At 34.8% G+C, this 16,418-nt stretch overlaps 1 protein-coding gene across 1 annotated transcript; it reads left to right on the top strand.

Moving 5' to 3' along the window:
- The first annotated feature begins 1,138 nt into the window (after nucleotides 1-1,138).
- LOC123244761 (olfactory receptor 2W3-like) lies at nucleotides 1,139-2,086 on the top strand. Its single transcript, XM_044673356.1, has one exon. It carries the CDS (start codon nucleotides 1,139-1,141, stop codon nucleotides 2,084-2,086), a length of 948 nt encoding a protein of 315 aa, XP_044529291.1.
- The last annotated feature ends 14,332 nt before the right edge of the window (nucleotides 2,087-16,418 follow it).

Here is a 16,418-nt window from a genome sequence, read left to right as displayed (position 1 = left end):
AAAAAAGTGTCATGTGGTTCAGAAATTCCAACTGGGAATAGATAACCTTTATTTCTGTAATGGACCTGATGAATATGATAGTGGGGATTCCTCCAGTAGTATCTATAATCTATGATTTTGAGGAAGAAGCATGAAGGTCAGATGGTGAAAGTAGTCCAGAATTGAGGTTTGGAAATTAATCAGTGGCTTTGGGAAAAAAACTACAAGGGATATAAGTACATAGAATATATACACATACACACACATGCACACACACATTATGTTTAAATAATTAGTTAAAATGTCAAGAAAATGAAGGAAGAAATGTAAAGGCAAGAGCAAGGGTGATGGTCTGAGAAAGCAAAGATAAATGGAAAGACTGAAAGTTGGAGTAGGGAGAGAAAATTTAGGTTATCTGCAATTTAGGAGAGCTGAAGCATGGGAAGGAATGGTTAGATAGAAGGTTAGACTGATGAATTTCAGAGTTATATAAACTGAACACAATGATATTGTGGTGGCAGAGTATTCCAGGCATAGAGAAGGTTATGAGCAATTAAAATTTTTTAATTTGGGGTTAATTTGACTGGAAGGTGAACATGTAAGGGTGAATACTGAGAGAGAAGTCTAGAAAGGTAAAATGGGGCTAGATTTGCTATCATCTAAATTTCTAGGCTAATGCGATCAATGGACTCAAAATCAGCATGAAAATTTATTCTTATTCAGGAAACTTTATTAAATTTATTAAAATAAATTATTAAATTATTAAATTAAATATTATTTTAAAACTCCATCATAATCTTGGAAGGAAGAGGAGACAACAAAGGAAACAGTGGAATAGTTAGGAAAAGAGGAGCTCCAGGAGAATATATCTCAGAAACTAGTAGTAGGTAAGGAAGACACTTTGTATATAGTGAATCTTCAAGAAATATACTATGGTCCAACTGTATGGCAAGAAATATATTATTATAGCCCAACTTTATGGCAATAGTCGGGAGTCTTAGATACAAAGTCCAAGTTTGAGGAAAATGAAAAATAAATATTTTATATAATTGGGATTTCAGTAGATATCGTAGGGGTTGATCTTAAAGCAATTAAAGTAAATGGACTTTGGTCATCAAATCACTATTTCTGTTCTTTTTTCTTTCCAGGTGTATTAGAAATGATGGATAGAACTAATGAGAGCATACAAGATGATTTTATCCTGTTAGGTTTTTCAGACAGGCCCCAGCTTGAGGTGGTCCTATTTGTGGTCATCTTGATTGCCTATCTCCTGACAGTAGTGGGCAACACAACCATCATCCTACTGTGCCACATTGACCCTCGCCTGCGAAGTCCAATGTATTTCTTTCTTACCCACCTCTCTTTCCTGGATCTCTGCTTCACCACCAGCTCCATCCCACAACTGCTATATAACCTGAGTGGACCTGATAAAACCATTAGCTATACAGGCTGTGCTTTTCAACTTTTCCTGTTCCTAGCTCTGGGTGGTGTAGAATGTCTCCTGTTGGCTGTCATGGCATATGACCGTTTTGTTGCTGTATGCAAGCCTCTTCATTACATGGTTATTATGCACCCAAAACTCTGCTTGGGACTAGTATCCACCGCCTGGTTTGGTGGTGTGGTCAACTCCTTGACTATGTCCCCTGTAACTCTGAAACTGCCCCGTTGTGGGCACAACAAAGTGGACCACTTCTTGTGTGAAATGCCAGCACTGATCCGGTTGGCCTGTGTAAACACTGCTGTCATTGAGGGCACTGTATTTGTCCTGGCAGTGATTATAGTTTTGACACCTTTAGTTCTTATTTTGGTCTCCTATGGCTATATCACCCAGGCAGTGGTACAGATCAAGTCAGCAGTAGGGCAAAGGAAGGCCATCAACACTTGCAGCTCCCATCTCATTGTAGTCTCCCTCTTTTATGGGAATATTATCTATATGTACATGCAGCCAGGGAACAACGCCTCTCAGGACCAGGGCAAGTTTCTTACTCTCTTCTACAATATAGTGACTCCACTCTTCAACCCACTCATCTATACACTGAGAAACAAGGAAGTCAAGGGGGCACTGAGAAGGCTTCTGGGAGAGAAGAAAGGGACAAGGGAAAAATGATGTCAAATAAATTTGTTGGACTAATAGCCTCTTCCACCACCCTTCTTAGATTTTGAACTCTGAAAAGACAGGCATCTGTGATGGAAATGTCACTTGTGCCCCTAAAATCTCCATGTTCTTACTTAGGTCTTCATACTTTGGCAATGCTTCCCTGATTCTTTCTTTGCTATATTATTTATACCCATAAGAATCACCTGAACGGAATTGGACTATTCTTTTGCAATTTTTTTGTTGTTGCTTTTGTCATATGCTTCAAGAAGATAGCAAATCTCTCCATACTTATTGTTCCAACAAATAGTTGTTTCAATACCTTTACTTCCCCAAATCACCAAAGGCCAAAGCTGAACTCTTACTCTTTTGAGCACTACTTTTTTTTTACATAATATTATGTTATGTAAAAAAATATGTAAATAGTGTACTAATACGTCATTCCTTGTAAGACATGTTTTCTTCTATTTTGGAAGATTTTCTACTTTCTTCCCTCCCTTGTGCTGAGTGTGCTGAAACACTACAGGACTATAGAAGGGAAATTGTCCAGAGTTTTGTTGTTTTTTGTTGTTGTTGTTGTTTTTTTATAAGAGAAGAAAATGAAGCCTATAAACTGTAGGCCAGCTAGCTTTACTTTGTTTTTTGGCTAAATTTTCAGAATTAAAAAGGTGGAAAAGCCTCATATAGAAAATGAAAATGTGATCACAAAGAGCCATGGCTTCATCAAAAATTAGATTATGCTAGCATAAGTATTTATTTTCTTGGGAGAATTATGAAGAAGAGTAATGCTATAGACAAAGTTTACCTAGATTTGAATGTAACTTGTTTTTGAAAAAGATTTAGTTCCCCCAGTTTTATGCTTCCTTCAGACTCCAAAAATACTGACAAATGTGTACTATTAAGAAGCTAATGGAAACAGAATACCTGAAGTTGTTCCAATGTCACACCATGAGGCTGTCATTTTTAAAAGTCACAAGAAAAACAGCAGTGAGAGAAAACTAGACTAGAGATGCTGGAAGTCAACAAGGAAGTCAAGATAACATATATCTCTAGTTTTAGTTAATCACAATTTTAATAAGTAATATTTAAATATTAGCCTTTACTTACAAAGTTTTACATATTTATGTAAACATATATATTACTTATATATAATATTTATATGAAAATTATTATATATGTATATTATTTTATATTTGTATATAAATTATAATATGTATATGCATGTATGTGTATGCATATGTTACATATATGCATGTATGAATTATATATGTCTATATTTATATGCAGAATGACATGGGCCCAGCTGGGGGAAGTTGCCCAGAACAGAGTCCGTTGGCGTGAGATGGTTGCGGCCCTATGCTCCTCTGGGAGCCAATAGAAATAACACATATTTATATGCTTCACATATAAATCCCAAGACTAACCAATGAAAGCATTAGAGGAGAGTTGTTTTCAACTGGGGAGTGCGTATGTTGTACTGGCCATATAAAACAATTAGAAAAGGTTGCTTTTTTTCCCCCTTTTTCCTAGGGATTATGAGATCAAATGATGTTTTGGCAAAGGATTCTTGCAAAGCACTTTTCTCACTGATGAAAAAAAAAGTCAATATGAGAAAGTCTTATTGACATAAGTGATTGGCCCTTGTTCCTTTTGAAAGAAGTTTCAACTTTTGATAACATTCCACATGCTATTATCAATAAGTCAGCGAATGACATGAAGTTAGGAAGGAGATTTAGATCATATGAGAATGGGAGGTCCCCATGCTAGTTATGAATTATAATGTAATTAATATACATATCACTCCATAAGATCTTGGGGACATACTGAAGGGATTCCATAAAATTACACAGTCACTAGAGCTTTTAGGTGAATATTCAGTACATACTTTCATGGCTTTCTTAAATTATAGGATCCCAAGTATATGCCAATGTATTGTGAAGGGTTACTTACTGGGTTCCAGTAAATCTCTTAATTCTAATATAAATTAAGTGCCCCTCTGTGTGGGTAGCATATAATTACTGTATCAGCAAATGATATGTTATCCTAATAGAAAAAATAAAGAGATATGGATAAGTAACAGTGTGATTAGATGTATTAAAAATTGACTGAATATCCAAACCCAAAGAGTAATCTTAATGGCTCAATATGCAAGGAGTCTCCAGTGGAGTATAAAGAAAAATTTAAAATTCCTACTTGGTTTAAAAAAATTAACTTCATAAGAACAAGATGGGTAAGGCTTGTTTAAACACCAATTTGTCTTTTTAAAAAACTGAAGGATTTTAGTGCACTACAGACTCATTACAAATCAAGAGTAACATAAAATTTCATTAAGAGAGTCATAATAGCCAGAAAAAAGTTCTCCTCATGAACTGGTCAGATGTGATGTGGAGTTCTCTGTTTGGGTCTATATTCTACATTTAAGGAAGGACATTAATAAGTGGAAAAGTGCTCACATGAGGTCAGAATGGCAAAGTTCCTTGAGTTCATGTCATATGAGGTTTTTGTAAATGAAATGGGGATTTTAATCCCACAGAAGAGCAAACTAGCACTGTGACCTTGGGAAAGTCATTTAACCCTCATCTTCATCTTCTTCATTTTTAAATGAGGAGATTGAACTAGATGAATTCCAATATATCTTCCAATTCTAGAAATATGTCCTAATCACTTAGAGGAGGCATGATAGTAATCTTCAAATGTTTCAATCAATCAATATAATAATTAACCATTTTTTAAAAGGGATTTATTAAAGTAGGTCCCTGCTATCTCTCACAGGAGGGTCTGTATTTTAGGTGATCTGGCCATATGGAAAATCATTACATTCATATTACATAGAAATATATATATATGTATATACATATACATATATAAGTATATAATTATAAAAAAATTATAATTTATATTATAATGCTAACTTTGTTCTGAAATTCCTTAAATGGGGGGTCAAGATAAAGAATGTTATTTTTTATCTATTGCCCCCAAAATCAGAGCTAGTAATGTTTCATTAAAGTTAATTCTTTTTTTCTTTAACAAATTGAGATGGAACATTTGCCTTAGTTTATTAGAGACCAAATTAAGAGTTGTCCCTTTTATTTAACATCTTAAGAGAAAGAGTGAAATTGCCTAATTTTCCAAGAAGCCAAATATTCCACAAAAGTATGTACCAATGCATTAAGGATCACTGGGCTTAGGAGGTCTATGTAAAACAAATCATATTTTTTTTTCATACTATCCTTCTCAAGCTTACCTGGGAGGCATATCCAGGGATCTACAGAGAATTTTAGGTTTATTAAATGTAGGAAATAAAATACTCTAATCTTCTTTTGAGATTTCTGCACTGAGGAGCTTTTTTAGAAGGCAAAAAGAACAGATAAATGTCTCGTAATATATACCTCTGGTTAGATATATAATGGACAAGAGATTGAGAATTCTGACTGTTATTTTTAAAAATAAAGAAGGCTGATATCATTAGGGAAAATAGTATTTTAATTAAAGCCATGCTGATAGAGATAAATTGACCATGCGCATGTTAAAAAATCTATTCAAAATGCCTGCCAGTCCCTATCTTCTTCCATCTTGTCTGTCTCTCGCCAGTAAGCCTGCTCAGGTCGCAAAGGGGAAGTTCAAAGCCACTTCCCAATATTTAAAGCTATCCCTCACCTTGAAGAAGTCATCTAAAACCGGAAACCCGTTGGACTATGGGAAATGTAGTTCCAAGGTCCCCCACATGTCCACAGGAAGTTTGTCAAACACTGCATATCTTGAAGCTCAATACTTCCAAATAGAACTCCAGTAAATTTAAATAACACACAACCTGGAACCAGAAAAAATGAAAAAAAAAATTTCCTAGTCAATTAATTCTATGTGGCTAAAATAGCTAGGGCCCTGCACACTCCAACTTAAACAGAAGCATATAAGGAAGTGTATCTATCTAGATCAGTGATTCCCAAAGTGGGCACTACCACCCCCTGGTGGGTGCTGCAGCAATCCAGGGAGGTGATGATAGCCACACTTTTTTTGTATTAATTTCTATTCTGATTTAATAAATAGTTTCATTATTTCCAGGGGGCACTAAGTAATATTTTTTCTGGAAAGGGGGTGGTAGGCCAAAAAAGTTTGGGAACCACTGATAGATCTACCACTGATATTTATAGGTAGAACTAGATTAGTAAAAATTACAAATTAATGAGCTCAGAAAATGAGTGCTCATCAAGCCCAGTCAAAGAGCAAAAGGGAAGAGATAAGGACTGTGTGTTCTTTCCTTACATTCCTTATAAAATATATATTTACATTAGTGCTCCAGACATACAAGTGAACAAAATATATACTTACATTAGTGCTCCAGACATACAAGTAATTAGCTATTATTTAAAAGCATTTATTGCCTCCTTCTTTCTAAGGGCCTGGGAAAGGAAGCTTCTCAATCACTTTTCATTCATACCACTCTGGCTTGCCACCACTTTTAGATAAGATCTCTGGACTGTCTCTCTGTCCAAGTCCCTATCCCTTTCTTTGCCCCTTAATCTCTGTGTCTCTCTCTCCTCCCACAACCTCTGGAAAAAGACTCATACTTTGCTCAAGTCCCTTTTAGAGGTCTTTCAGAGCAACATTAATACTGATGACATTGTTCAATAATTCTGGGATGAAGTATTTTTTTTGTAGTTTAATTTCTTCTTTTGTTTCATATTTCTAGGTAATACAAGCTGCATATTTCTTTTAAAAGGAAAATTTTTTTTAATTTAGTAGGAAGAATTCAGAAATCTCATTCTCCAAATAGAATGCTTATAAAATCAATAAAAAATTTTGACACATTTACACAAAACACAAAATTATGTTGTTTGTTTTCCACATAATTAAAAGAGGGATAGGGAATGGACCTCTGAGTTTTTTTGTTTATGTATAGCTTACATTTCTTTTAAAATATGCAATAAATTCAACATATAACTTCCAAAGGTATTCTACTTTCTGTCTTCTGAGCATTAAAAGCATATTTCAATGACCTTTTTATTTTTCTTTAAAAAAAAAATACCCTCGATCTAACAATTCTCTTTCTCCTACTCCCAAATTGAAAAGACATCAATAAAATTTAGGTAATCAATGTAATGGAATGAATCTTTTGCTTAACTGTGTATCTTTAATACATCGAAGGGTACTATTGGGGTGGAATGAGTAAAACCTTTGGCAAGTAACAGTAATATAAAAAGAATTAATAAAGCACTGCAAAAATATTTTATTAAGGACTTCAATAAAAGCTTAAATGGCACAATTATAAAATTTGCAGATAAAAAGACAGAAAGATGGCTACTTCTGAATAACACTGCTGATGATCTTAACAGATTAATTTCTTGGAACTAATTAAATTAGATTAAAGAAAAAATTTAAACCACATCTGTATTCAAAAGAATTAATTCTACAAGTACAAGAAGAAAGAATCAGGAATAGGTAGATATTCTTCTGAAAATGATTAAAACTCTATTATTATGGGGGCAGCTGGGTAGCTCAGTGGATTGAGAGCCAGGCCTAGAGACGGGAGGTCCTAGGTTCAAATCCGGCCTCAGACACTTCGCAGCTGTGTGACCCTGGGCAAGTCACTTGACCCCCATTGACTACCCTTACCACTCTTCCATCTATAAGTCAATACACAGAAGTTAAGGGTTTAAAATAAAAAACTAAAAAAAAAAAAAAAACTAAAAAAAAACCTCTATTATTATGCCATTGCAATATGAATCAACAATGTGATTTTTAAGTTCTATTTTAAGTTTTATTTTTTTAAGTTCTATTTAAGAGGATATGAAGTTCAAGAATAACCTCCATATTCTTCATTCAAGATCATTCAACATCTTATGCTTTATATTCAGTTCAGAAAGCCAAACTTTAGTTGGAAAGTGTCCAGAGGAAGGCAATCAGAATGGCGATAGGCTTTGATTTCATGTCATAGAAGGATAATTTGAAAGAACAGAAGAGGACTGACCTAAAGAAAGAAAAAAAACTTAGGAGAAGAAAGGAAAGACACAATAGCCATCTTAAATGGCCTCTGCCATTTCCAAATAGGAAATTCTATAATTCTGTAAACCAAGGAAAATTTTCTAAAGAGTAGCAGTATGTTCATGTTGCCACTAGGTATCACCTATTCAGATACTAAAGTTCAACACTGTTTCTGATGATTTGTGTTAGAACAAAATGCAATACTTGAGCCTTTTTCTCTCCCAATCCAAAGTCCTTATTCATAATTTTAAATCTGAATAATTAATAATGAATTTAATTGTGAGATAGTATTTAGAGAAACTACCTACAAAACTTCTTACCAACCTAAACCCAAAGAAAAAAAATTTTTCTTATATCATTTAAACAAGCTCTCTGATTTCTATGTTGGTATATAATTAACCTATCAGTCTCCTGAAATTTTTTGTGCATTCTACATCTCTGTCTACATGTTGCATTCTTGCTACATTGATTAATTTTGAATAAGCCAAGATCCTTGCCTCACATCACAACCATCACAAAAATGACTAAGAGGAGATAGACTATAAAATATACCAGTGCATTTAATTTTCATTGACTATAAAAAAGTATTTAAATTTTTTAAACCTCCATTTAAAATCCATCCTCAAATTATATTCCTCTCCAGAATTTATCTAAATAATATAATAATTTTAAAGATTTATATTAGAGTTAAAACTCTATGGCATAGCTTTATCTCTGTGAATGCTAACATCAAGGAAGGGAGAAAGCAGGAAAGTAAATGTTTATCAAAGGTACTTATAGTCATAGCACAGAGTCAAAATGGAAAGATTCCATGCATATAACTGGATCATCCAGATTCTCCTGGCTGTGGCAGATATTGTGCTGATTTTGTCAAGTCTTGGAATATTGTACTATTCTCAGTGAATTCCATAATCCCTCAAGTGAGTTCAACCTTAACTCTCTTCAGAAGCAAGAAAAGCATATGAAGGTGACAGCTATATTGTCACCAACTATTTTATTGTTGGTGTCAGTGTTCCAATACAAAGAGAAAAAGGGAGGAAGAAAGAGAGAGAGAGATACAAAGATAGAGCCAGATTGGGGCTATGCATAAACTCCATTTATTATAGGTAAGAGACAAGGATTCTATTAGGCAATAGAGCCATAAATCAAGATAGATAGATAGATAGATAGATAGATAGATAGATAGATAGATAGATAGATAGATAGATAGATACTGCTGAGGCATCTGCCTGCAAGATGACATAAAGATTTTTTGTTTATGAAGGGTGGTACAAGAGGTCTAAAACTTTCCCAGAAAGAACAAAAACTTCTCTATAGGCTTACAAAAACACTCCTTGAATATGTCCCAGATAAGACACTTGCAGCTTATATTAAACAGAGACATTTGTGACTTCTTTCTCCCTGTACAGGCTCTTTTCTCACTGGGACAGACCCTAACATCTCTTTAACCCTATCATGATACATATGTGAATAGAGCTAATTCATCAGTATAAATATTCTGACCATCCAATCAGTATGAATATTGATTGAGGTTGGGTCAAGAATTCACCTAGGAGGAAAGAGGATTTAATTTCCTTCTGCAAACTGTATACTTCTTTTAATGACTCCACACTTCTCCTTGAAACCAACCACCTACGTAATTCGCATCAGTGAAAACATCTATTTCTAGGGATTTTAATGCTTTTTTCTGATATCTCAGAACATTTGGGCGATAGAATGTAAATACTAAGATGATTTCCTAGAAACCTCTATATAGAGTGGCAAATAAATATCACTAGGCCCACAGAGTTGGGGGGAGGCTATTGCAATGGATAAAATTTTTTCCTTGTAGCTATAGAAGGTCTATAAATGATATTCTCCTGCCCTATGGTTCTGAAAAAATGTGAGAAGAAGCTGCCACAATGATATAAGTGAATTGGTCCCTATGGATGAAGAAAATAACAGATAACCATCAGATGTAGAAATAACAAGAGTTTTACAATTATTCAAACTATGGGGATATTCTGACTTCTAACAGGTATAGACTATAATAAAAAAAAATTTAATTGAAATTACTCCATTCACAGAAGGAATAGGTGAGGGTGATTTTTTTGCTGGGGAATACTTGCAACTGAAATGATTGTCATATTTGGTTTCATTTTCTTGGGCTAATATGCTTGAAAGTAACAGAAGTGAGTCTAAGTAAGCCTGGGATAGGGACTTCGAATTGAATGATACATAAGAAAGGAAGACTATGAGCGCTGTACAGAAACATACAACAGTGTGGATGAAATGTTGTATTGTTGGACTTCTGTTTTCAGTCTCTATTACTAACAGACTTTCTTCTTTATACTATACTACCTTTCATGTGGGAGCCTTATCCAAAGACCTATCTTTTCCCCCTTTTGAAATTCTATGGACTATTTTTTGAACTCTTTAAGCATTGGAAAACTAAAGATGCTTCATTCTGACTGAGTTTTTCCTTTTCTCTTTTTTCTGATTTTGGAATTTTTATATATCAAAATTTTACAGTTATAATAAAAACATATTTTTTGAACACTTACTTTTTTCTAACTTTTTAATGAGGTTCTTATCATTGCCACATTTTATCCTTTGATGCTTCTGCTTTCTACTTTATCCACAAAATTAGATCCTTCAAAGAAAACAGACTGCCACAGGACAACCAAGTAGAAGTATCCAGAAGGCAATAGTAACAGGAGCTGGGTTTCTGGAGGGATATGAAATCTGAATGTATAATTTAAAGAATCATATGCATAGTGGTAATAATTCAATATATGAAACTGATGAAATCATCAGTTGAGGAAAAGAAGAGAAAAGGGGGCCTGGTTTCCAGGCTTCATAAAGCATGCAAGCACACACGTGTATGCACACACACAACTTTATTGAGTCAAACAATCATCAATCTTTTAAGGTGAGGAAAATTCACATATTGGGATAATTTCTAAGCAATGCCATGAGGTAATCAAATTTCATTGTTGCTGGCTTCAAAGGGTGAAGGAAATTTTAATCATAGAATTTCTAAGTAAAAAGAGAACTGAAAAGTCTTCTAATAAAACCCAAACCTGTGTACGGATTTATTATAAAATATCCATAACTTATAATCATTCAGACTCTTGATGAAGATTTTCAATGACAGGAAACATTATCTTCTAAAGCAGCTTAAGTGAGGGATTTTTGAATAATGGGGAGACACGGGCCTGATTGCAGACTATAGAAGTTAGTAGATGAAGAAATCAAAGATAAGTGCTAGAGGGGGAAATTTGCAGTAGAAGAGAGATGAAATGGGATCACTTGTGCATGTTTAGTGGTTTGTCTTGACCAGAAGAAATATTTCCCCTGCAATATAATTTCCCTGACTCCCCTTAGTGAAAATCTTTTTACTGCTTATAAGTATTCTTCAATGGGATCCTCTTCCACCATTGAATCAAAAATTTCTGTTGTCTTTCCCCATTTCAATCTCTTTGCTACTTCAGCTATACTCCTATTGCCTCTCTTTTCCTGAGAGTCTATAGGAGATATTTTCCCTTCTAATACTATTGACTTGATTAAAGTACTTTGCATATTTTCCTCTTTCTGTTTCTATCCTTTTCCCCATTTATGCTCCCTCCAATTTTACATTTTGATCCCATGAAAAGTATTGATTTGATTGTAAATGGCATGAGAATCAAATTTTAATGGTTTGACTAAAATATATGAAGATTATAAATAATAATTGTGGTTGCCTTTTCAAATTATTATTGCTCAAAGTCAAGGTGACTTTAATAGCTTTTATTTACAAAAGAGGTGGAAAGAGTAAAAGCAGAGAAATACAAAAGGGTAGAGAAGACTATCTAAGTAAATAATATTCTGGTGCTTAAACTCAGCCAGGACTTGTTGATCTTCAACCAGAATTAAACTCTCTCCAGAAGACAGGAAGGGAAAGCCAGCTATCCACTCACCCAAGTTCCTTCTAAGAGGCAGGACAAGATGATTACTTGAGCTGAAGGTGACTCCTGAGGTCTACTTTCTTCCTTGAGCCCATCTTCTTCTTGAAGCCAACCTCCTTGTTGAAATCCATTTCCCTAGCCCCAGAAATTCAGGCCTTTTATAGTGGCTTCTTGTCCCTTCCCCTCTTCACAAGGGCCAATCACAGCTTTCAAATTGCCCAGCACTGCCCAGGCAGTGTTTGTGAGAACCACTTGTCACTTTCTGGAGAGGTGAATACTCATCAAAAGAGTTCACAGATTCCTGATTGATTGAGGTGTGAATTCTCATTTCCTGGCTGATTGAGTTGAAAGGGTGGAGAGCTCCTCCACTTAGTGCTAAGTAGGGTGTTCAAGCTTTTGTTGATTCTATTCAAAAGTAGACAAAGGAGAGTTAATTCTGTCTTCACAATCTAGTGAGGTACTATGCAGAGATACTTAAGTTATTATTAACTCAAAATAGACAAAGGGAATAAAGGACTCCCTTTCACAAGTGTAAACTCAGAATAGACAAAGAGAACAAAGAAATTCCTTTTCACAATGGATAGTTGTTAGATTTACTCTATGATGGGTCAGACTTTTCCTTCACCCTATCTTAAATAAATGTCATTTATAACCAATAAATAAACCCATCCATTTTTAAGGAATCCTTTAAATGCCAACTAAAATATGACTTCTTAAAAGATAGTTTTCCCAACTTAATCCTACTGCTTTCCTTTTCTAATTTATTTCCTAATTATTCTGAATATAGCTTATTTGTATCTTTCTATAAAATATCAATTTTACAGTCAATTTTTTCAAATGAATAGGTGTAACAAAGGAGAAGAGCCATGGCGGATTTAAAAAGGGTTAAAAAGGCTTGGAAGAAACTCCATAAAGGATGAGAGAGTGAGTTAACATGAGAAGAATAGTCTAAAAGAATTAATAGTCCACTTGAGGTTTTATAATAAATTTGTACTGGACCTAATCAGAATGGTTGTGTGATATATATGAGTGAAGGTGACAAATGTTAGGAATGATCCAGGGTTAAAGTTTATCAAAGAACAATTGGCAAAATGATGAGGACCAGCATCTTGAAGGAAGCTGATGTAGGGATGAATTGATTCACCAAGGGTTCAAAATGGAAAAAAGGGAGAAAAGTATCTAGTACTAGTTGGCTTGGGAGAGAATCAAGAAGTAATGAGATTAGAGGTCATGGTTGGATGAACAATAGGTTGGTAAGGGAAGGAAGAAGAGAGGGAAGGTTAATTATTGATCCCAGCATTTATAACAAGAGGCTTTGGTGGAAATAAGACTGGACTCCACAGGAGCTTTTCAGCCCTGTTGGAGTTGCCCACATATGTTGGAGCCCTCCTCCAGTTTCCTCTTTTCCTCAGTTCTTTGACTAAACATTGTTGCTACTCCAAATAGAGCAGATTTACATGGGATGTAGAAAGGAACCAATTGAGTTTTTTACTTGTTGGAAAAAAACAGGGGTTACAGCAGTGGTAGTGGGGTGTGCTTGGCAGAAAATTCAACAACAGTAAGAGAATTGTTGTATGATTCAAAGCAAAAGCCTGACCTTCAATTGGACTGTACCATCAGAACATGGAACTTCTTGGGATGCTAAATGAGTGTATTAGGGATTTGGGATTTGCTTTCTTTGCTGTGAATTCATCAGGTTACTACCTCATTAGGGTTCATAGTGTCTTGACCTGTTGGCACAGCTGTAATTAATTTACCTCTTATAAATAATTCTTATTTTTGAGAGTTTTGAGTGTTAAAAGATGAATTGAGCAAATGATCAGTCTTCAATCTTGTTATGGCAAGATGAAAGATTAAGCTTCCCTCAGACACTTAATATATTACCATAAGCAAATAAATATTCTCAGATTAAGTTTTCTCATCTAAAAATGAAGATAATAATAATATTTATCTCACAGGGGAAAATATTGGATATTTAGAAACTCATAGATATTTCCAAGTTCTGCCTTGGTGAGCTTCACAAGGGAGCAAAGATCCCAAAATGATGAATTTATATGTAGTCTAATTACCAACACAAATATCTTCAAAGCAACACACAATTGCCTTTTGTTATGGTATCTGTATTTTGCCAAAATAAGCTTAGTCCTCATATGTTACTGAAATAAATCAATTTTGCTCTTAAACATTGCATAAACTGTAATTTAAAATTCTTAGAGGGTCTTTGCGACATTTTGTGGGCACAATTGATCACAACACACAAAGATTACTAATATAATATTGATTTACCTCTGGGATAAGATGAAAGTATAGTAGCAAGACATGAAAGATCAAATAACATAAATATGCAAAGTACTTTGTAAAACTTTTAAAATGATACAATTTTAGTTATCATTATTTCTAAATTCCCAAGGAGCTATACCTCTATCCATTACTCTTCTCCCCTTCATTGCAAAACTTCCACTAAAAAAAAGGAAGTCCACACTTCTGTCTACATCTCTACCCTTTCTACTCATGTTAGGATTCGGAATCACAGACCCAAGAATGGAGATTCAGAGACAATGCAAATTCACAGGAGACATTTATTACTAGCCCGGTCACAAGGCTAGGATAGTTCCGAAGTAGAGCTGCACTTGTGGGGAGGATTACAGCAATTTCATAGACCCCCGGGAATGTTTGCATAAGTTAGATAACAGGGTATCCTGGGAGTGCTGCAGATTTTTCCCAGAAGGCGCCCAAAGGGGTCGTGGTTCTCTGCCATCAATCCGAATTCTAACCCTACATTTACTAACTGCTATAAATTCCACTAATTGTTCCAAATTCCTACCTTATCTTCACTACCTGCTATAAATCCAATTTCCAACCTTACACTCACATCTCAGTTCTGAAATCTGACTTTCATCTCCATCACCCTACTTATATTGTTCTTTCCAAGATCATTAATGACCTCTATGTCAACAAATCAAAGAATTTATCTCAGTCCCTTTCGTATTTGATCTCTCTGCAGAATTTGGCAATGTTGATCATGGCTGCTTTATGATATTTCCTCTCTTAGCACCATGTGCTCATCTTGTGAACCTCATATATGTATGCCATTCCTTTCCTTTTTCCTTTAATAGGTTTTCTTTTTCATCATTCTTTTCAAAGTATTGCATTCTTTCCTTTTTTTCTTATTTCCCTGCAATCTTTTTCCTAGTGTTATCATCCATTCTAATTGGTTTAATTATTACATGATAATTGAATTACATTCAATCAAATTATTTCACAATGGGATTAACTTCCAAATTTTTACCTCTAACTTCAATCTGAACTCCAGATCCTTACTCCAGTTCTCTGTTTAAATCTCTACCTGAATGCACCACTAACACCCCAAGCTTAATATATACAAAACCAAAATCAACACCTTCTTAAGTTTGTGACTGAGTTTAATTCAAGTACTCAGTTCCTCTTGCTGGAGGCAAAAACCTCCTAATCAGTAGCCCTATATTAAGACTTTCCTCTCATTGATATAATAACAATCTCAGTGTTTTTTGATTGTCATTTCCCTTGTCAACAACATTTAATGGTTTTCCCATCTCATATTTAATAAAATTTCCAAGCTTTTTCAAGACACACACAGCAACGTTCTCCAACCTTCCTTCCTAGGTTTATTTACCATTATTGTCCTTGATGCTATCTACTCCCCAGCAAAACTTGACTACTTGCTCTTCTCTGAGAACACTCAGGAATTTCTTATCTCTATATTTTTGGTCACAATATTGACTTCCTGGGGAATGCTCTCCCACCATTTCTGCATTTTAATAACTCCTCCAAGATTATCTTAAATTGTATTAGCTTGGGCATTGTAATCCCAAAACTCAGACAAACTGTAATCAGAGAAATTCCTTTTCTCCCCTCTGTCCTTGTGACTCCTAACCCAAGAATATCTGAAGTTATATGATAATAATGAGATTATTATCATCCTTGGATCATCCTTTAGATTTGAGATGGACATAGAGATGCACCTCCAGGCTACTCCTTGATACCATCGGGCTGTATCTCAGACATCCATCTGTTCCCTAAACTATGAGGGTCTTCAAGCATACCCCGGTAAGATGACCAACCCCCCCCCCCCCACTGAATTCCTGAGTGTTTACCACTCTGGAATTATGTCCATACCATGACACAACATCACATCCCCACTGCAGTAAAAAGTATATAATCTCCAGGCTTGATAGATTCTGGGAGCAGCCTTTCATCTTGCTCTTCCACCTATACTATCCTCCTGGCCAAATTCAACATTACTTTCTAAATTAATAGATTTCTCTTTTTATTTTTAAGCTAAGTTTTGGAGTCATGCATTCTTGCAAAAGGTACCCTTCCAAAAACCTGGGGGTTTATATCTAACACCCTACAACAGTATCATAATGAAAATTTCATAAATTCATCACATGAAAGTG

Source organism: Gracilinanus agilis, chromosome 4, assembly GCF_016433145.1.
Source record: "Gracilinanus agilis isolate LMUSP501 chromosome 4, AgileGrace, whole genome shotgun sequence".
In the NCBI taxonomy this organism is placed as follows: domain Eukaryota; kingdom Metazoa; phylum Chordata; class Mammalia; order Didelphimorphia; family Didelphidae; genus Gracilinanus; species Gracilinanus agilis.
Note: the sequence above shows the minus strand (reverse complement) of the source record. Positions and strands in the feature narration are given on the sequence as shown.